Source organism: Electrophorus electricus, chromosome 3, assembly GCF_013358815.1.
Source record: "Electrophorus electricus isolate fEleEle1 chromosome 3, fEleEle1.pri, whole genome shotgun sequence".
NCBI lineage: Eukaryota > Metazoa > Chordata > Actinopteri > Gymnotiformes > Gymnotidae > Electrophorus > Electrophorus electricus.
In genome coordinates, this window is record NC_049537.1 from 16,551,903 (window position 1) to 16,574,422 (window position 22,520).

Genomic DNA, 22,520 nt, shown 5'->3' on the forward strand with positions numbered 1-22,520 from the left:
AATTTAAAATGCATTAAATAAGTCATCACACTCTCAGCTGTGGTTTGCTACATTATGGAGTAATGGTCAAGTAATCTTGTAAACTTCAGCCAGAACAGGTCTGTATGGAATGTGTCCTCCTCCATACTCAGACCCATGCAATCAGTGGAGGGAACCTCTTTTACAGAATGCTAATGCTTATCATATAAACAATAAATGTGAGACAAAAAACAATCATTTCTCTTGATGCCTGTGCACCATGTCTAGTATGGAACCCAGTCCTGCATAGTAAACACATGAATCTGCAAATATCATTTAACATATTCACAATGCTATGGCCAAAAAACAGTACCCATAATTTATGTCTGTCTGCATCTGTCATATATATGACATTTGAAGAATTTATCAGATGCTCTTATTTAGAGTGACTTACAGTGACAGTATGACAATACATATAGCATGGGCAATACAAATTGTTTTTCTCTGCTGCAGAATGTCTTTAGGTTTTTGAAAATATTTCCACATTCACATGGCCCAAAAATTAACCCACTTAAACAAACTACATGGATGCTTCTGGTCCATTCTTTCAAAGAAATAATCTTTCGCGTGTACTTGGTAACAGTTTTTTGAGGCTTTTTTGAGGCTCAAAAACAGGCTTTTGAGGTGCAACGTGTGTACAAATGGTAGTAATCAATACATAGTGCTCTATGGTTGCCAAATCAGTGCAATTTATACCTTGTGGAATGCAATTGTAAACACTTCCTCAAAGGCACCAGTGGGGATTTGAGTGCCAAGAATTGCAAATGATTGTTTTCTTTTTGTTTTAAGTCTGAAGGACTTATTTCCCCTTTTTTGTTGCCTCTCTTTTCGTGAGCCCCAGTGGAGCCATGTTACCAATGCTGCAATCCCTCCATATTTATAACTTTCCCAATTTCACCCACGCACACGGAAACCAATAACAGTTGCTGCAGGAACGGCTTCTAATTCTATTCTCTTTATTATTTTCCCGTTACCCGTAGCGATAGGGAAGCGACGTATGGCCGTGGGAGGGCTCTGTGTGCTCCCTGACCTGGTTTGATGAAGTCACCAAGGAGAGCTGGCTGTGACAACCTCAGTCACCCAGCAACGTTGTGATGAAATCCGGCACCAGGAATACAGTGGACAGCAGGTGCATGTTAATGACATCAGAGCGGTGAGGTGACCCACACCCCAATTCCCAAGTTCTGACAGGACAGAAATACTTGATGAGCATCCTACTAATTTTTCAAGAGTACTCATATGTGATGGAGAGTGGAGCTGTGGAAATCACAGTAGCAGGAACATGAGGAGGAAGTGAGGAGGATGTACCAACTGTTGGACTTTTGCCTCAGTTTTGCTCACCAGGCCTTATTTATTCATCTTAAAGATGCATCACAGTTTAGACATAGTAGCCTCATGCAGGCAAAGTCATCAGGAAAGCATTCATCTACATCCCAGTCTGTGAAAACAGACTCTTGCACAATTACATACATGTGTGTGATGGGGGAGGTATTAAGGACCCACACAGATGTTTTCAGTGAAGACTTTGAACTCATGAATTTGGGTACTTCATACAGCTTATCCACTTCAATCAGCTACCATCGCTACCTCAACAGCAATACTTCTGCTAGTTGGAAGTATTTAGTGGCACAGCCAAAGCAAAGTGTAAACTGTCACACGAGTCAATGATGGAAAGCCCATATGTACTCATTTTGTTGTATTATCTTGTATTATCTTCTATTACAGTGAACTGGCACAGAAAGAATGATACTGGTCTTTTGTGTTGAGAGATTTTTTTAATGATTTTTCTGCCGTTTTCTTCTATTGGTTTTGAATTGGGCGAGACTGCCAAAGTAGCCATCAGACTTAGTGAAATTTTTATGTCACATACCCACTGTTTGATTAGGTTGCATAGTTCATAGACTCTGCTTGTTTCACCACTGGAAGTTGTATCTCTGTTTGTCATGTGACACTTTTTAGGAATAGGTATATTAACCCCACAGTATAGAGGCACACATGGGGCTGTACAATACCACATTACCACCTGCTCAGACATGTATATTAAATCACAGACATCCTCTACATTGCTTTATCAAGATTTGCTAAAAGACTTTGTAAAACCACTCTCCCATCTGAAAGCAGCCTATCATATAAAATGCACATAACTCAGCCTCTTCAGCTAAATGAGCTAGTATTCTGGACACACTTTTTTATCATGTGCTTGAGTCAGATGGCTTAAAAATATAGCTAAAACCACACTGTAGCTGCCATTCACCAAAGCCCATTTGCCAGGGAGATTCCACTGTAATTCATTATGTGATCTGACAAACCCTCACAGTTTAATAACTACTATTAAACTGTATATAGTATATACTTTAAGGAAAACACTGATTAATAATTAATAATCAAACAACATGGAGCTGACACATGTTAGATACCTATCTCAGCTCTAAATTAGTCCATAAAGATGCTATTCAAGAAAAATGCTCTCTAGAAGCTCATCAAATAATTTTTTTGGGTAACTATTATCTTAGTGACCTCATACAGTATTACAAATCCCTGGCTTTCATAAGCTGTTATTAGATGTGTACATGACATAATTCAGGAAATTGTGTGCATGCACTTACAATACAATATTCTACTACAGATAGCAGACAAAAGAGCACATCTCAGGCCAGCTTGATATCAGATAAACTCCAGCGCAGTGGCAATTTTCCAAAATTACGTCACAGTTTTTGTCATCTTGGCCCCATGATTGCCTCCATTGGAAGAATGGCAAATAATGACAGCAATGTCCTGTGAAATGATGCTATTAGGAAGGCTCTGGGCCATGCTGTTCAAACTGCCATCTCCTGAGAGTGTCGAGACATGGGCTGACATGGGCTGTGTGCTACAGCCCTTCAAGCCTGGCAAGGCTTTTTACCTTGTTGTGATGCATGCAATCTGGGTTCAAGAAGAGGTAGCGTGGCCTCAGGCTTTTGGAAGGACATGACGATCAGCTTGCCAGCATCTGTAATGATGGCTGTTGAAAGTAGCACCCCACCCTCCCCAACCCCCACCTTCATTTACCCAGTGACTCATGTGAACCTCGGCACAGTTTAACCTGCTCAACGCTGCTTGGCAGCTCCTAATGAACTCTATACTCTCCCTGAACCCCCCCTCCACACACACACACACACACACACACACACACACACACACACACACACACACACACACACACACACACACACACACACACACACTTGTCTCCTTTGATCTTGTTTGCTCACATCACCAGAACCTCCTCCTTCCATCCCTCTCTGCTCCCTCTTTTCTCAGATCGATGCTGACCTGTCACCCACCACCGTTTCCACGTGGCTCCTGTGCCCAGCCAGCCCCCATGCACATCAGTCTTTGCTACCATCTGCAGCCAGCTCTGCCAGGCCTTCTCTCCTCTGCCCTGAGTCCCAGTATGCTCGCCTGACTCTACGCCAAGTGCTGGGGCCAACCCCTGAAGGCAGACGCAGGGGCACGTCCAGCCCTGTCAAGGTCGGACGGCGAGGAAAAGAACTGTTCTTGACCCAAATTGCTTATTGCCACCCAGCGCTAAGTGTATTGTTGCTGTTGTATGCCAGCTGGGTAACCTTGACAAATTAAAATGGGAATGCCCAGTAGAAACTAGCTTCCTAATGATGAATCCAATTTTAGGACTGAATTAAGAAGGGCATTGAGGAGCTGGTGACACATGACCCACGTTTACAATGGATTGTGAACAGGCTAACATAAGGAAATTAAGTTAAAAGCAACTTAATCAAATTGACACAGAATCTTTGGGAAATACTCTGTCAACAATATTTTCATGTTCATAAATGGTTAATGCACTGAAATGGCATGCTTTGTACTAGCAGCTCTATGTTCAAAATTAAATGCACTCAATTTCCTTTTTTTGTTATATAGATAGCAATATATATATATATATATATATATATATATATATATATATATATTTATATATATATATATATATATATATATATATATATATATTTGAACCAGCCTTTCCAGAATTTCAAATGTTTTATATTTAAAATACAGTTCTTAAGTTGGACATTTATGTTGCTTTATAACATATTTTTGTGTACAATAACATCTTAGAACTCCACTGCAACATTATTTCTCACCAAATTTGCTACATGCCATTATCCACAAATGCATTCATAGAGCACTCACTCCAGCTGGAGGCTCATGGTAGCACGTAGCTGACGTAGTCATCCGGGGTGTAGGTTCTCTCTGCACTTGGCCCGTGGCCTTGCACTGGTGGGCCCAGCCCTCACAGACATCAGTATGCGGGGCTGAAAGGGGCTACGATCTGTGGCAACTCATCTTGCCTAAGCCTTGATGCTGACAGTTGGTAGCATCCACTGTAACATTTCTCAAAATAACACCTGTGCTCTTATGACTCTAATGTGTGTGTACACACACATACTCACACACACACACACACACACACACACACACACACACGCACGCACGCACACGCACACACACACACACACACACACACACTTCTAATACTTTATGGGGTTGAACCCAAAAACCTTAGCCACACTCTCAGTAATCGAATAGAAGGGAGTAAATAACCCCACCCCCCATGTCAGTCTGATTTTTTACTGCTAGTAAATCTTAGTAACTAAATTGCTGGGCTTTTTTAGTTTTGAAAATAAACCTGCATTTTGAGAAACATTTTTCTTTATAAGAGCTAGAGAAAATGGACCCACAATGTCAGAGCAGGGAAAAACTGTCACGGTGTCTCCACTCCATTAGTCTCATTTTGGCTCCTGGGCCCCTGACAGATTTTTTTCCTGAATTACCCGATAGAGATGGTAGAGGTGTTAGTAAAATCAAGGCATTACTAGGGTGCTATGTACAGTGATACATATAAATATGTAAGGTGCTCTGGACTAGAGGTTCTATTAAAAGTATAGCGTAAATTTAATGTAACAATCTTCTCCTGATTGTTATTCTCCTGCTTGGAATCCAATCTGTTCATCATAATCTGCATTTGTGTGCTAAAAGCAATGGCCTATGCATATGTAGTCCTTGTTTTTCATGTGTGCTGCTTTCTACTTGTATTACTAGCCATTTAAAAAAAAAATTCTAAATAAATAAATGGATAAAAGCATTGAAAAAAGACTGTATTGGAAAATTCAGTTTGCCTGGACAACACCAGCACACACATATAGTTTTAATAAACATTTGGCTGAAAGCCTTTATAACAGAGATACAAAGAAAAATGTATTTTAACTCCTATGGTCAAGTTATTAAGAAAATTTCACTATCCAGGCCATGCCTTTTCACATATCAAAATGTAGTGCTGCGCATTCAAGTTTGGAGCTATTGACCACTCAGGGTGCTATCTCTGATGATCTCACATGAACCTCAGACCGAAGGCAGACTCTCAAGACTCACAGACTCTCAAGACTCTCAGACTCTCAAGACCTCACAACCAGAAATAATAACGTTCATACACAATGTTAATATTTCATGGCCACTGGCCTGCCTCACAGTGGCCTTGCTGTGGGAGAGAGGCTATTAATAATTTGCAGGCCTGTGAACACCACCCCCGCCCCGGCTGACAACACTGACTGACATGGACTATCCCTGTGACAGGACCAAGACGGGAGGTGCAGCAGACCAGTGCATCACAGCCTACAGCTCTTTGTAACATAACAGCGGGCATGGAGGGGTGACTGTACCCTCACACGTCAGCAGGCATGGAGGGGTGACCGTACCTAGCTGAAAATAAGCAACAGACTTTTGGAAGGAGTGCCCACCCTTTCAAAATGTATACCTTTTGATCGTGAATATATAGTGTATAAAAAAATATCTTCGATAGCTAATTTTCTTTGTTGATGAGTGAAAACGGACTGAGATTTTCAAGGTTTACCAAATAAATGGCTTTCAGTGCCAAATTTAGTAAGAGGATTTGAAAACAGAAGCTAAGCATACTTCTTTTTCAATGGAACTGCAAAATTATTACTTACACCACATATTAAGAGTTCTGAGAAGTTGTGATTTGAGGAATAATCATTTTGCCTCTCCACTTGCATACCCAAGCTTGTTTTCTAATGATTCTGCATAATTGCTGTGCCATGTGCACAAATAAAAACAGGAACCATTATAATGACTAGTCCTTTACTGTGGAGAAACAGAGAAGCATAATATTCTTTTCCTTATTAGCCTGAAGAGTAGGTCAATACTGAACTGCATCCCGAAGTGCTAATGTAGCCTTCAAAAACACAGCAATGTTTACTCAGGCACTGAATCTCTGTTGTGATGCAACAGAATAGCCTTACAACAGAGGCACTTTTCTTTGCTTGATTATTAGATCTATTTTCAAAGAAAAAATACAAGACTATTTGCTTTTGGTGTGAAAATTGTTGTATTTATTTCAGTTGGACCAACAGCATTGTAAAAGCACTGAAAAAAACAATATCTGGATTTTGGTCATGGCTTTTCTCTAAGGCTGTCATAAATGAAAGGGGAAATGTATGGTCATCAATGAGAGACCTTGTCTTCATGGTGGCATTAGTTGACATCAAAGCTATGAGAAGTTTAACTTTATTTAGGATCCAGTGGACATGATCTTACCAACAATGTTTTCCTCTGCTTTATTCTTGTGATATACTATAGCAAAGTATTACATTCATCTGCCCCTGATCTAAGTGCAGTTGTGCAGAATTTCTTAGTGTTTGCTTTTGAATTTTTGAGTTCTTGGCCTTAAATCATTAGATTACAGGCAGAAAGAAGTTTATTAAAGCATTGCTGTTCAACATTTTGGTCCCTTTATTGGTGTTATCACAACTTCAAACAACAGAACCACCATGGCAACTGAATCACCAACTCTAAAAATATCACCTTGCTAGACAAAGAAATGATAAATAAAATACAAATACAATAAAAGCAGAGAACTAAGAAATGGGAAAAAAATAACACAGTGACATTAGGAAATCCTTCAGCAATATGGTCTGTAACCAAAAGTAATTCACATTGTCAAACAACAAAACGTTAACTATTTAATCAATTTTATATCAAGAAATTCTGGTGGCATTTTCTTATCATAGTTTCCTACAAAATGTAGTTCAGCAATAAAACACACATGAAAAATTCCAAATAAACAAAACCCCAGAGTTATATCACAGTTGTCGTGCAGAAAATGTTAAGATTTTATTGACTTGCACATGAAAAACTGAAGACAACCATGGATTGTCTGACAGTATACTCAAGGGGAAAATAATACAATAAGCTTCTTGACCAAAACATCATAAAAGCTCTTCATTTATGTGTTTACTTTTAATAGGCAATAGTGTTTGACAGCATTTCTCTTTGCTTTCTTGTCTTTAATTTGGTTGAAATAAATTTACAGAAACCTTGAACATGTGGACATGGCACTTCTAATCAGTGGGAGTCATGAAAACGTTATGATTTAGAGGTAACAGTAAAGTGCAAATGATTCAACAAAAAACACTCCAGAAAAAGCTGAACATTAGTTTCACTGTCTATGTCACTCTCATAATACCAAAGCAAACATATATTAGCTTATTTGTCCTCAGAAGGACAGAACACACACACACACACACACACACACACCCTTAAAACACACACACACACACACACACACACACACACATGAACACAGACACGCAAAACAAAACAAACACAAGAAAACAGCTTCAGCTGGCTTAATATGCACTAGATATATAAAAGAAATATTTGAAAAGATCCAACCTTCAACAAATCATTCTACTAAAAACCTGCCACTTGCAATGTCTGCAAACTGTTTATGATAAAGCAGACAGTGTGAGAATGCATGAGAGAGATAGGAACCACGAAACCATCAGAATAATAAAAATACAAGCTTCTTTTCAAACTAATTTGAGTGTTGCCTTGTCTTTCTTTAGAAGCTGTACATAAGCTTAGGAAAAGGTTTTTTTTGGTTCTTCCCAGCTGGCAAATAGAAAGTTGTTTTTATTTTTTCACTGCTTTTCACTTTTTGTTTTTTTTTTCATCATTTTCTATGTTAATTTTTCTCCCTTTACATTGATGGGATAACATTCAAGGCATATATCTAAATAGGAAAAAAACTGTACAAGATCACTTCACAGTCCAGGATTCAGGCTTCAATGCTGGACAAAAAAAATGGTGAATACAGGTTTTTTTTTTTAAATCTTTTTCCCCTTCACTCATAATTTCTTTATACAATACTTTACACAGAGCAAATGTCATGGCTGTGATCTTTCTGCTTCATGTTCTCATAACAGCAGGCAGGAAAGGCCTGTCAGTGAGTCTGAAAGGTGGTGTTCTGAAAATGGCTGCTCTCTTCTTCCTCTTCCTCTTCATCTCTTGGCCTGTCCCACTCAGAAGGAGCTGAGGCTCTCCAGAGCTACCTCATAGCAGAACTTGTACTGCTCCTAAACAAAAAGGCCAGGAGAGTCATGGTCACTTGCAAGGCCCCAGCGTTTGCAAGCACTAATGCACAATCCCAGCCTCTGGCATATTAAAACCATACAAACCCCTCCGGGGCATCACAGAGCACATTCTGTCGGATGCTAGGTTTTTAATGTTTTTGGATCTGTTTTTTTTTCCTGGTAGACAGCTGCACAGTATCATAGCATTTGACAGAAATTGAATGTAATGGTTTGAGTGCTAACAGCACAGAAAGGTGAAAAGCCAGATGTCTAATTGCACCTGCAGAGACCAGCTATTAGACCCACTACCGAAGTAGACTGACAGGTCTGGAAGGTGAGTAGAAGAGAGGGGCTAATTAAACAGCTTTTTGCTTTGGGACCAGAGCTTCTTCAGGAGTTGAAGAATGGCTCTCATTTTCTACAGCCACGCTTGATGGCTTTAATTGACAACTGTGTTGTGCAGACTACCAAAACAGCTTTTGACAAAACTATTTGAAATTACAAGCAACTGTTGATATTACTTTATTTATTTAGATGAGATAATCACCAAGATTCTTAAATATATATTCAGAGATGAGATATATTCATAATGGATTTGAGAACAAAGCATGTATTGTTTTTATTATATTAACATTTATGTATGTATTATTTATGAACAGTGTTATAAATAAATCTTTTATGGGCATGGGTATAACCTGTGGTTATATTTAAATGTCTATCTTTAGGGCCAGTGCCTTTTTTAATTTCATACCAGTACAGACAGGACCTCATAAAAAAGGACCTCCTCAAGTGCAGCTCCTCAAGTGCAAATCGATTTCGAAACAACCGAATGTACTGTGGGCATCAGTGCAAGCAATTGTGTGCAAATATAAAACTCTTGAGATGACCCAAGAAGTTTTGTAACCCCCTCTGGATAAGAGTGTCTGCCAAATGCTGTAAATGTAAATATGTTCAGGAATACGGCAAACATTACCTCCCAGTGCTGAATGATCTTTGATCCAGTAGGCTCAAATGAATCCCAAGACGACAACAAAGTAAGGAGTTGGATGCATCCAGTACTTATGTACAACATCCACTATTGTTAAGAGATTGCAATGGCCTGAAAGGCTGTCGTGCAAGGTCAAAGTTTTTACTGCAAGACCACCATAAAATGACTAGACTGAAGTTTACAGGTGAACACCAGGACAAAAACCTAACCTTTTAGAGGTGTTTTCTGAACAAATAATGAACTGTGTGCCATAATGAACTGTACTATGTATAGAAGAAAAAGGATGAGGGTGGAAGCATAGTGTCATGCAGGTATTTTTCTGGAAAGAGGCATAGTGCACTTCACAAAATAGAGTGCATCATGAAAAGTCTAGAACTATTGACACAAGACATCAGCCAGAAGGCAAAAAAAGCATTTTGAACAAAGAGTTTCACAAACTTGACTTGAGTTATCCAATATCCAAACGGTCAGAAATGATTTTGATATGTTATGGAAGTCTACCCCAAACATTCTATACAAATTCATCCATTAAAAGTGCATGTAAGTCTCTGACTTATATCTTGTCTCTGAGTTTTGATTATGAAACAACCTCTTATGGGAATAATGTAGATGTACCCTAAGTGACTTAATACAGAAGCACCTCCTATAGACAGATAGAGCTGTCCACCAGGACAGTCCAACCTAAGCCTGGATCATCTATAAGAAAACATACAACACAATGTCACACACCAGGAATAGATGAAATAGAATACTTGCTTTCTTCTGATAAAAAGCAGAGCGATTTCTCAAATTTCACACATATACATGAATTAATGTTATACAGACTGGAGAAATGTGGTAGGATGACAGTAAAAATATACAATTATCTAAAAATATAATGTACATAGTATCGGGATTCAAGATTCTGGTCAAACATACACCAAGATACATGCATCACCTCCTCCCCAATTCCAAATGGGAGTAACCAGAGTGAACAACATGGCTAAGATCCTGTGGGACTTACAGATCCATACAGATGAACAAGTAGTGGTAAACCAACCAGACATTGTGATAGTGAATAAGATGTATAAAACAGCAGTGGCAATATATGTGCCAGCCCCAGGTTATGGAAACATCCAAAGAAAGGAATATGAAAGGCTGGAAAAATACCAGGGACAGAAAAAAGAAATAGAGAGAATGCAGAAGGTTAACACCATTGTTATCCCAAAGGCAATGGAGCACTTGCAGCTGTGAGTCCTAAGCTGGAGGAATGGCTTCAACAGATGCCAAGAAAGACAACATCAATCTCAGACTACAATCCCAGGAACAGTGTAAACCCTCCATTTCCAAGGCCCAAGTGTGGGGGGAAAAGATATAATCAAGAACTGCAAGAGTGAGAGAGATTATGAAGGACTTCTGTCTGAAGCATCCTGTTTATTTGGAAACATTGTGTACTACAGTATACTGCAGTTACACCGTGTCATCATCTTTGTCAAGGCACAGACTCCACAAGCTCTCTGAAGATTTTCTCTGATATCTGGCACCAAAACATTAGCAGCCAAACATTAGATCCTTTAAGCTGAGAGATGGAGACTGCATAGTTCAGACTTTGTTTTGCCTGCACATTCCCAAGATGTTTGAAAAAATTGAGATCTGGGGAATTCATACGGCAAATCAAGATCTTCAATTCTTTATCATGTTCCTCAGACCATTTATGACCAGTGTTTGCAGTGTAGCACGTTGCCTTACGCTGCCTCTGCTGGCTTGCTGTCTTCCCATTGTGCACCCTTGTGTCATCTCTTCCCCAGGTGAGCATTACACATGCAACCAGTCCATAGGATATAAAAGAAAATGTGATTCATCAGACTAGGACACCTTCCTGCACTGCTTCATAGTCACATGCCAAATGTATTTGCTTTTCGTGGGAGACCTGAGTCATCTTGGGCAATCTGACCAGATTGTGGCCCCATATGCAGCATGCTATAATGCACTGTGTGTGGTGACACCTTTCTATCAGAGCCAGCATTAAAATTTTCAGCAATTTGAGTTACCGTAGTCTTTCCTTTGGAATGGTCGAGATGGGCTCATTGATCCCCATGAATGAGCCTTGGGCACCATGACCTGTTGCTGGTTCACCAGTTGTCCTCCCTTGGACCATTGTTGTTAGGTATTAACCCCTGCATACCAGGAACATCCCACAAGAACTACTGGTGATGCTTTGATCCAGTTGTCTATTAGTGCTGTCAAAATTGATTATTTCTTCTAAAAAAAACAAACCCACACAGGTTTTAACCATTCGAAAATCTAATTTGTGCTTAAGAGCGAAAACCATAACTACTTCTATAGGTATAATTATTTCAACATACCTTTTAATAATGATAAAACCACTGAGAAGGCAGGGCATAAAGCTTTTTCTAGCCTTCAATATCTATTTAGTAAGTACAGTAGCCTGTACTTTTGTATTTTTATTTAAATAATTTAAGGCACACAATTCTGAGAAATGTGATAACAACGATGTTATATTCTGAGGGACGATTTACAATAAAGTGCTAATTAAAATGAAAAAGTAGACTACTTAAATACTTGATACAAAAACTACAACACGCTAGCTAGTATAAAAAAATGTAAACATCAGGCCATACTCATGTGGATGCATATTTTCGACATGTTCCCATAGGTTGCTAGTGCTGTAATGTTAAACTATATACCTATAGCTTGCATACACCTTTACTGCAAGGTTCCAAAATTGTCATAGTTTTATGGCGTGCAGAACACTTTCTGAGTTGTGAACTCTCTGCTACTGTCACCATACAGTTGTTGTAGAACTATTTGCTCATTTAAGCCCGACCTACATTTCATTTTCAGTCAGTGAAAGTAATTGGTGGCTCCTGTTCATCATGTGATGCGTTCAGTGCTACAGTCAAGGCCCATGTGAGAACTAGTGAGGCAGACAGCCATGGCACTGTTGCCTTTCCCCACAATCGAATATCAGTTTGTCTGTTTTTAAAAATATGTTTTGATTATATAATTGAATTTAGGATATTGATAGCAGTATTGTCTAGCCACCACAGTTTGGCCTGTCAGTGTACTTCAGATCCCTACATGGGCCCATTTCTCCTGCTTCCAATGCATCTACTTCAAGAACTGACTGTTCATTTGCCATTGTAATGCCATACCTGTCCTGGTGTTAATGCTGTGGCTGATTGCTATTTATAAAATATGCGATTATGCAAATGTTAAGGACACTTTAAGCAAGCTACCCTTCTTATTAATGCAGATAATGCTGATCAGATACATTTGCATTTATTTGCATTTATGTACACCCAGCTTTGCTGTAAACTTCACCCCAAAAATGTATCTTGGCATGATTTAATTTGCGTGAATGCTAAATTGTCCATTACAGATTTAATTTCTTTTCAAGGATGTTTTTTTTTTTTTTACTTTGAGCAGATCTATGACTTACCATTGTTTCAACCATGTTAGCCTTGTTGTTTCTGAGCGTCTTCACTGTGTGAAAAACGTCAACAATGTTCTGTTGCTGAATCATCTCACAGATGCTACAGATGGCACAGAATGTCCCGCTACGCCCTCCACCCGTCCTTCAGGGAGGGATAGAGATGTCAGCAACAAAAAAACTTGCCTTCAATGGTTTAACTAGGCTTGTGGGTTTCATAGTCACATGACTCACTTGGCAAGCAATACATTTTCTTTCTCAGCCCCTATAAAAAGATCATGTAGTATTTGTTATTTATCTCCTTACCGACTCAGTAAATGTGTATATTTGCATACTGACTTTGTTGAGCCACTTACATCTGGCTGAAGTTCATTAAAAAAAGAACAGAAGAACACAGACCTCACCAACTGACCTCAGATTAGCCTGTGACAAGCCGCACACTTAAACTAGTGCAAATTTGGACAGGTGGGGAGTGACTTGAACTGTAATGACCAGCCTGCCCATCAAATGCCTGGTCGCTTCTTTTAATCCTCATTAAAACAGACCCACATGACATTGCTTAAGCCTGGCTCTTCCTAGGGCCAGAAGTACCTGAATGTCATATTATACAATAATTTAGCATTCCAGTCATTCTCATTACCGTGGAGAATACCCTCTAACAATTTTCCCAACTAGTGAATTCAAAGCAGAGCAGGGCATCTGCTAAATAAAACATGGCAAGGAAGAAAGTCTGTGACTACTGGGCTGAATCTCACTACAGGCCTACCCTCTTTGGCTATATCGGCCAAAACATTAGACCTGTCAAGAGAATAATAGGTAATGAAGTGTATTGTATTGTAAGCACAGCTTGAGGTATAATAGCAACTTTATGGTAGTAATAATTTCTCTTTTGCTCTGTGCTGCATTTTTCAATAATTTTTTGCTTGTGGGTGGAAAAACAATTCACAAAAATGGTATGAATGCAATAATACTGGCAGTGATGGCAATGAAACAAGGTGACCAGATTACAAGGAAATCACCACAGGATAAAATTCAATATTATAACAGTTCACCGTTAGTGTGCAAGAGGAATGAAAAGAATCACATTTTGAGCTAAATTACAAAAAACACTCTATATGCAGTTTGCATCCTCAGCTTCTTTGGACAGTGTTGTGAGAATAATGAAATTGTCAGAGATTGATTTTGCCTGGATCCTTGGTATTTGCCAGGCTCAAGACCTGGGGAAGACTCAGGATGATAAGCTCACTGTTTGACCTTGTCTTAGAAGCATATTTCTACCCTTTCCATGCTAATTTCAAATACTGTATTCTATAATGGGTTCAATCTCACAGTTTGCCAAAATATGGAAAATTAACAAAATTCTGGTTAGCCGAGGTCAGTTTTCAGCCACAGCGCTCCCCACTCTCAGAGCATTGTGGTAGGCTGCACCTGTACTCACAAGCAGTGGACAACGGTACGTCCATCTCCACCATCATACTGCTCCTGCCACTTGGCCAACCGCCTCACCAGCTGTAGGATGGAGCGCTTGGACAGAGCAGTATCTCTATATGCTGGCCAGCCAAGAAACTGGAAGTGCTGAACCAAACGGTAGCCATCTTGTGGCTAATTGTAAGGAGAGAGACAGCGAGAGAGTGAGAGAGAGAGAGAGAGAGAGAGAGAGAGAGAGAGAGAGAGAGAGAGAGAGAGAGAGAGAGAGTGAGAAAGAAAGTTAGCAATGTCCTGACAAGTTTCAGTAGTCATTTTCCCCAAAAATCAGTTTTCATATTAGGATGATTACTATCTATTCAACATCTCAGAAACTCTCTACAAAATAACTCTGCCTTTTATACTGATCACTTTATTATGTAGGTCTAAAAGGCCAATAAATAATACTTATAAGTCCTCCCCTGCTGTTCATTCCATTCTTGAAGACAGTTCTTGACTGTACTGGAGTGTTAATCACATGACTCAGATATCACCTGCCCTTTTTAAAACATGCAAATCATGAAAGGCAGTGGCAGTGGTAACTCAGTGGTTAGGGTACTTGACTAGTAATTAGAAGGTTGTCAGTTTAAGCCCCCCCACCACCAGGTTTCTGCTGTTGGGACCTTGAGCAAGGCCCTTAATCCTCAATTCCTTGAACTGTAGTCAGTCATAATTGTAAATTGCTTTGGATTAAAATGTCAGCTAAATTTAAATAAGCACAGCTATAGCAAAGGGAAACCAGAAACGGTACAGAATATAAACAATTTTATGTGATGTGTCAATCAAAAGATATACATATCTGAATGTATGTTGAATTTTAATATGTGGCTGTCTACCTTTTATTACACGATGTCACTTATTGACAAGCCAACCCACAGAGAGACATCAGAGGCTCTCCTGCGCAGGTAGCAGCAACACATTACATGCTGCTGATAGAGCCATTTCATGGCAAATTTGTGACGCCAGTGTTCATACCATGGCAGCATGCTGGTGCTGCATAGCTAGCTACTAAATCTTTTTCACCAGCGGTTAAGTAAGAGGGGAATGAAGGAGGGATGATTCTTTCCATGCAACCTTTAGCCACGGAATCAGTAATGAATGTTAATGCAAGCTAATGTAGCACAATATTAACCCACATGGAAAAAGTAAACAGGATCTAGCAAGCCACGTCCAGTTCGCCTGCCACATCAGCTTCAGCCAGGTTAGTCACAGAAGCTAAATACTTATATGGAGGCTATGTTGGCACATGTGTGGATGGCAAAGCTATTCAGGTTCAAAGATTCCTGAGATTTGGTGACATTTAGTACTGGGGAAATATGGTTGACATATACATTCCTGTTTAACCGCATCTTTTCATTTGGTGTTATTTTGAGGGAAATTAGCTCAGTCACTCATTTGTTGGCCCCTTGCTGTGATTTGTTGTTGGATCAAATGACAGGGTGACATCAGACGGGCAGATCAGCGGACAAGCTGCATGTCTGGTGAGTACATCGAGTTTCAACAGACTGCTGTGCTCTCAAGAGTTTCCATTTTGTCCTCCAGCACTAGTGTCCTACCCGTGCCATATTGCAGATTCTGAAAATCCGATTGATGATGTCTTCATCGATGTCAGCAGAGATGAACTCCACTTGGATGGGGCCATAGCAGCACGAGCTTTTTTCTGGCCAATACTGCATGCACAGCTAGATCGTGAGGAAATAAGTGACAGCAAAAATAATTGATGTGAGAGCCAAAAACTCCCATATATCCAAAGCTGTAACACTGCTGAATGAAGATCTACCAGAGCAATGCAATGTCTGTTATCTTACAATACCTGGCATGTATTGATAATTTTCTAACTTTCACTTATTCAATAAATATTTAACATCAGCATAGTCTGTAAAACATTATAAAGTGGTTTGTTTCTGTTTGAAAACATTGTGAACTTTGAAATAGCATAGTTGGGATATTTATTGGAAAATCTAGAGACATTTACTATATATTGGAAGATTTGGGGACATTTACTATATCAATAATATCAATAAAATATTTAAAGTAACATTTTGCTTTGTGAAAACTAAAATTTCATTCATTTTCTCAGTCAGACTTAATGCATTTTTCTGAAATGTATACCTCTGCTGACATTAAGTTTGCATTTCGCTCAGCCCTTCGGTGAGGTTGTACCATATAACCATAGGGAAAATACATCAGAATGAAGTCAAGTGTGTCATTTCAAAGAACTCTTCAATTATGACAGAAATAAGTCTGGAAAAAAAATGTACCTATATTTTCCCTCACTCATATACATCTATCTGAAATGAGCAGGCTGGCTCAAAATTTAATAAAGAACCCATTGAAGGGGATCAGTGTAAAGTGAAAAGCTGACTACCCTGGTCCAAAGTTCCCTTCCAGAAAAATCACCCTGGAGCACTACTTAAGCTACCTGCATTCAGAGTAGCCACTACTTCAATCAATGGGTGGTAATGTAATTCAGTATTGATGGATGCTCATATGCTGGAGGACAGAGTTTTAGCCAAGCTGACTCAATAACACCAGTTATTTGATCTACTCCATAAGAAAACATGTTTGTCTTGTCAGAGCTTAGTCAGGTCTTTAACATTCCTTGGAATTTTGATTGCTATTGCTTTATTTTTTTTCTTTCAGAATTTTGTTTTATAAAGTCACAAGGGCCAAGCATCACATCTTGATTATTTTGTCATACATTGAAATCACATTTAAAAAAAATATTTGGATAAATAGCAAAACTATAGATGCTAGATATCTGTTATCATTGATTAAAATCGCAACTACTGCAATGTGGCATGTACCTGCTTCTGTGCAAACTGTTTTAGCATTTAGTTCATTACACGTGAATTCAATCTGCTAGATTCAATCTGGACAGTTTCAGCAACACGTCTGACCCCAGGTAAGCCGCACCTGTGCAGCATCCATTTCGTTGAGCATGACGATGGAGGAGCAGTTGTAGTCAAACACTAGCCTCCAGAAGTCAGCCACTGTGTTGGGCAGTGGGTGTTGCGTCACAATGAATGCTGCTGGCTGTTTATGGCTCTAAAGGATGGGTGGAAGGGAAAGAAAGAAAGAAAGAAAGAAAGAAAGAAAGAAAGAAAGAAAGAAAGAAAGAAAGAAAGAAAGAAATATCTTGGCCTTCATTTGACTTAAGCAAAGATGGTAGCTAAAAGGACAACAGTGTTATAATCCTGCCTGATAACATTATTGACAACCTCCACCTTAAAACAAAGCAAGAGCCACAGGCAGCCACAAGCTTGTCACTCACACATGCACACAGAGGAAGAAACAAACGATATACACTTTCTCCTTGCTAATAAAACATAGCACACTGCAGGTGTTACAGACAAAAACACTGCTTCATCTGTTTACTGTCTTTCCCATCAATGATAATTTCTCTCAAGATGATTTTTCTCTTGACATCATGATCTTCTTGTGTAAGTATTGTCTATAGTGTTCATTTAACTTCACTAAACCAGTGATTAAGGCCTAATCAGTGCATAGAGAATGTTGAGATGCCATCTCATCTCTTCCACATTAAACTGGTTTGATTTTATGAGGGAACTGCATTGTAATCTCCCAATTGATTACCTCTCAAAGAAACAGTCAGCCACAGATGAAATGTTCGGCACAACCCAAAAGTCAATAAACCTCAAATGGGGAGTGATGGTTGGGTAAGAATGCAGCTTCACCAAGATTCAACTCCAATCAGGAGCTCAGAAAATAAAACCAACCAGCTCAGTGTCTGTATGCTTCATGTAAAAAGAAAAGCAATCATAGCAGGCTGTAGTGTCCAACTGAGGAGTAATGGAAATGACTTAGATTTTTTCCCCCAAGTAAACGCTCTTACCTGGACTTACAACAACCAAGTTCTTTAGGTAAAATGGTAGGACATTTCAAACCTCCTTTCAAAAAGCGTGTTAATTCAAATTCAAATGAATCACAAAAAGAGCAATCAAAAACTGACAAACAACAGGACCTGGTCAAATTCTTCAGAGTTTCCCTCTCACTTGATTCAGTTGCATTCCATTCCTCACAATTTCATTGTTTCTACCTAGGCCCCTCTACTGCACTACTCAGTTGGCTGGACTTGAGAATGGGTCAGAATGGTTCCGTATAAGGTTTCGCACTCACATCCATCAGTGCTGCATTAATGTAGTTGCTCGACTCGCCATCCACGGAAATAAGGAAAGGGAGACAGCGGTCGACGGCGAGGACATCCATGCTCCGGTTCTTGTCGTGGTTCCGGGGGAGAAGGCCTACACTGCAGTCTTCTGGACGAACCCGTGGAGTCACGATGTTCAGCGTCTGAGAAACAGACAGGAAGACACAAAAGAGAGTGATGTATACAGGAATGACAATTTCATATATGTGCTTGCAAATACCTCAAAACTTGTTTACTAAACTTATAAATAAAATAAAAACAATAAAAAAGAATTTCAAGCACGTTTACTCGGTGTATGAAACCTGTTCCTTCTGCTCTACAGCTCAAACCTTATCCTGCATCAATGTCTTACTGAACCAAAGATTGCCTGTTACTTATGTATGAGTTGGTGATGATGATGGAAAGAGAAACAGGATGAAGGGGATATAGAGGAGGGAGATAAGGGAGACAGGAGAGTGAGAGAGAGAGTAAGAGAGAGAGAGAGAAAAACAATAGAAGGAAGCAAGGATAGAAAGATAGATAGATAGTGGCAGAGATGGGTAAAACCTGGGTTGAACAGAGTCAAGGGGGCGTTCATCATATTCTACGGGACACCTGACAGATCTGAAAGATTCCCCTTCCCCCATAGACCAGGAGCTGCAGCTCGACATGCAGTGAGAAGAAATAGCTCCATTCTTTTAATTGAAACTTCCTCAATTCATGTAAGAAACTACCTCATGCTCTCAACAACGCCACGCGGTGGCTTCATTAGGTTGTCAGAAGTAACAGCACATCCAAAGCAAAGCACTCCTGGAAATGTGGAGTTTGTTGACATAACGCTCTGTTGAATTTCAGTGGGGAGCCTAATTCGGTGAAGGTGGTTTGTGACCAAGGCCACTGCCCCAAACAAGGGCTGGTGACTTTCTGAAGCCTTTGACAGCTGGCTTTTATGAATTCCAGCACTTCTGCTCTCTGAGCTGCTTCAGAGGGTATGAAGAAAAGGTGAAATAAGGCCTTGAAGAATCTTTCCAATCTAAGTGTCCACTATTGACTAGCACTGACATGCTGAAAAAGAAAGCAACTTCAGTACCCCTGTTATGTAATCTTTTTTTTTTTTTTTATTCTCACAAAACATTCACATAACCTCTCACAAGAGTGTGTATAACGTCTGTTTTACCTGAAACTCATCTTTGATCTGGCTTGAGTTGGTCTGGGGGTCCAGTCTGCTGATTTTGTAGTAGATGGCCCTGAACTCGCACACAGGGATAGCTGTGTTCCCACACAAGCATGCCTCCAGGATGGCATCATGCACAAACACATACTGCTCCTGCCAGAGATACACACAACACCAGCCATATGAGATGCAACTTCTGCACCTGGCCTTCCTCCTCCTTTTCATCCACAGCATGCTAAAACACTCTGTAAAATACAGAGTAGTAAATTATGCAGTAGTACATTTCAAAATTTTTATTTGCCAGGCATTAGATGGCATTTACATTTATTTACACTTAGAATATCACATAGCCAGTGAGTAAGCACGTAAATAAGCACACCAAGAGTTGTTTCAGTTTAAAGAAGTTAAACACATACATACTATATTCACTACTATATATGTGACTATATGTGAAGCTTCTTCACAATAAATCTCATCCCTTAAAAAAAATCTTAAGCACTCCTTTTCTGCATTACAAAAAATATAATCACACTTTTGAAATTCATGCCATATCTTGAGAGATTTCACGGGCTGGGAATTTATTTCATGAATAAATCTGGCTCAGCTAGGAGTGCTAAAATGATACCTCCCTGATTTTAAAAGGTTAGCTCATTACAATCTTCAGACCAGACAACATGCATAATTCATGAACATACTCACTGATACTTCTCAAACTCTATTAGGACAACTGCTGTATAACGTTATAGGTGATGATAAACTAAATACGCTATACTGTAAATACACAGTATTAAGCCTACAGTTCACCTGAAAAATGGTCCATAAATGATACTTGTTAGAGTCATAATTTTTGATCGTGGTATAGCTGATTGAACCCTCATATTTATGCTCAGTATTGGCAAAATCAATGGGCCAGCAGCTCTAAGAAGGAGTTCAAGGTCCCACTGCAAAGACCTTGGCTATCAGGTATTAGGCACTTTAACTGGACAGTGCCTACGGCTGAGGAGTTTGAATGTTAATTGCAGGCCTTTGAGCCGGCCCTAAGCAAAGCTGTGGAGAGCTGACCTCCAAGCTCTTTTGGAAAACAGAGAGTGGGGGAAAACATTTTAAAAGATTAATTGCTTTGTGTTGTTTAGTACTGTTTAGTACTTACCAGTGGATTGAGGCTATGGGCAGACCCAACCTGCCGCCAGAAACCCATTATGGCCAGAGTTAAGTTTAGTTTAATATTTTTAAATACTATCTCACATATGCAGTATATCTGAGGCATCAAATTAGATGAACGAAAAGAACAGTATGCATCTTTTGCCTATATGACTCGGTCAGCATGTCTTCAACATAGTTTTTTTTGTTTAAATAAGTGATGGAGCAAAGTGATGATTGTTTGTAACCAATCATGCAACAGCTGACATTAAAATACATGCCAATGCATCGCTTATATATAACAACAGACAAAAACAATGATATTAATATCAAATGTATAAACAGATCTGAAAACTGCACACACTGGACAAGCCTTTTTAGTTTTACTCTCCTATATGTATGGTGACAGATAATAGAAAACTGGCAGTAATCAATTATTGCTGGTTATTCTGTCATAGTTTAGCATGGGACAGGGCTTTCACATATAAATATTTAAACTTCAAGTGATACTGATGTACTTGCTTTTATCCACTAGAGGGTGATCTTTTGAGAACCTATTCATCATGAAGCATCTGTCTGAAAATGCTGAGAATTCCAGATTATTGTGGGAAACTAATATTCCCAGACTGGGGAATGAGCCTGCCAAAATCTAATCTCATACCCAGAAAGCACCCACACGCTCCAGTTCCACACAGTTCATATTCTGCAGTAGGGATCAATTTGTGTGGTAGAGGGTAAGTTAGAACCTTCAGGCTGCATGATAATGGCCATGCAATTCAATTTCTTCAATTCAATTTAATTTATACAAAGCTTTCACTAATGCCATCTGCTCAGGCTGAAGCACTTACTGTAGGCGTGAATCCACTGAGGGAAATAGGAGAGGGTGACAAAGAAAGAAAGCTAGAAAGAGAAGAAAAAAGGATGGCAAGAAGGAAGAGATGAAAGGGTGACATGGGTGTAAAATTTGACATGACCAATGTGGAGCTGTTTACAGGGATATGAGTGTCCATAACACGCACAAGCAGACATACACCCACACACACACATATAAAACAAAAATGTGTGTGTGCGTGTGTGTGTGTGTGTGTGTGTGTGTGTATATATATATATATATATATATATATATATATATATATATATAACCTGAGTCTTACTGAAACAGACGTGTGAGTGAGTGAATGAGTGAGTTGGCAGAAACAAATGAATACACAAAGTGGCTACACAGTGGCTACACAAAGTACTAGAAAGTAAAGGGCAAATCTGGAAAGAGTGAAATAGCTAAATGGATCAAGGCTGATCTATCACCTCAGTCTGCACCATATTGACCCGCTGGGAGCGCAGCTCTCTGATGCAGTTAAAGATGTCCACTACTCCTTCGTTCTCTGCCATGTCCAACATGATATCCACTGCTATGAAACAACCTGTTCTTCCAGCTCCAGCACTAGGGGAACAGAGAGAAAGAATGATAGAGAGAGAGAGATGAGAGGGAGGGAGAGAGAGAGAGAGAATGTTGAACTTTGTGGTTTAAATGAGGGTTTTACCCAAGAAGAAGCTCATTGTCTGAACATTTCAAACTTTTTATTTGTGCAGTGAGAGTTCCTTTAGATTTGAGGTTTAAAAGAGACTGAGTTGTAGTTCTACACTATCTAACACTGGCTGTGTGTAAATTCTAAACTAGTATTAATCAAACACTCCACAATGGTGCACTACCCTTGGTTCATTCC

At 39.4% G+C, this 22,520-nt stretch overlaps 1 protein-coding gene across 9 annotated transcripts in view; it reads right to left on the bottom strand.

The window, feature by feature from the left end:
• Nucleotides 1-8,151: 8,151 nt before the first annotated feature.
• The window catches only part of ptprt (protein tyrosine phosphatase receptor type T), a 199,331-nt gene continuing 184,962 nt past the window's right edge, over nt 8,152-22,520 (bottom strand). For 8 of the 9 annotated variants that reach the window (XM_035524516.1, XM_035524514.1, XM_035524513.1 and 5 more), the window contains 8 exons: nt 22,102-22,237; nt 19,660-19,809; nt 18,473-18,646; nt 17,249-17,380; nt 15,889-16,014; nt 14,307-14,470; nt 12,878-13,013; nt 8,152-8,450 (listed from right to left, as the gene is read on the bottom strand). In XM_035524516.1, the coding sequence (XP_035380409.1) occupies nt 8,397-8,450; nt 12,878-13,013; nt 14,307-14,470; nt 15,889-16,014; nt 17,249-17,380; nt 18,473-18,646; nt 19,660-19,809; nt 22,102-22,237 (1,072 nt within the window). In that variant the 3' untranslated portion in view covers nt 8,152-8,396. Of the gene's footprint in view, nt 8,451-12,877; nt 13,014-13,102; nt 13,134-14,306; nt 14,471-15,888; nt 16,015-17,248; nt 17,381-18,472; nt 18,647-19,659; nt 19,810-22,101; nt 22,238-22,520 lie in introns of those variants that run through there. The other variant, XM_035524515.1, reaches the window with a different exon arrangement.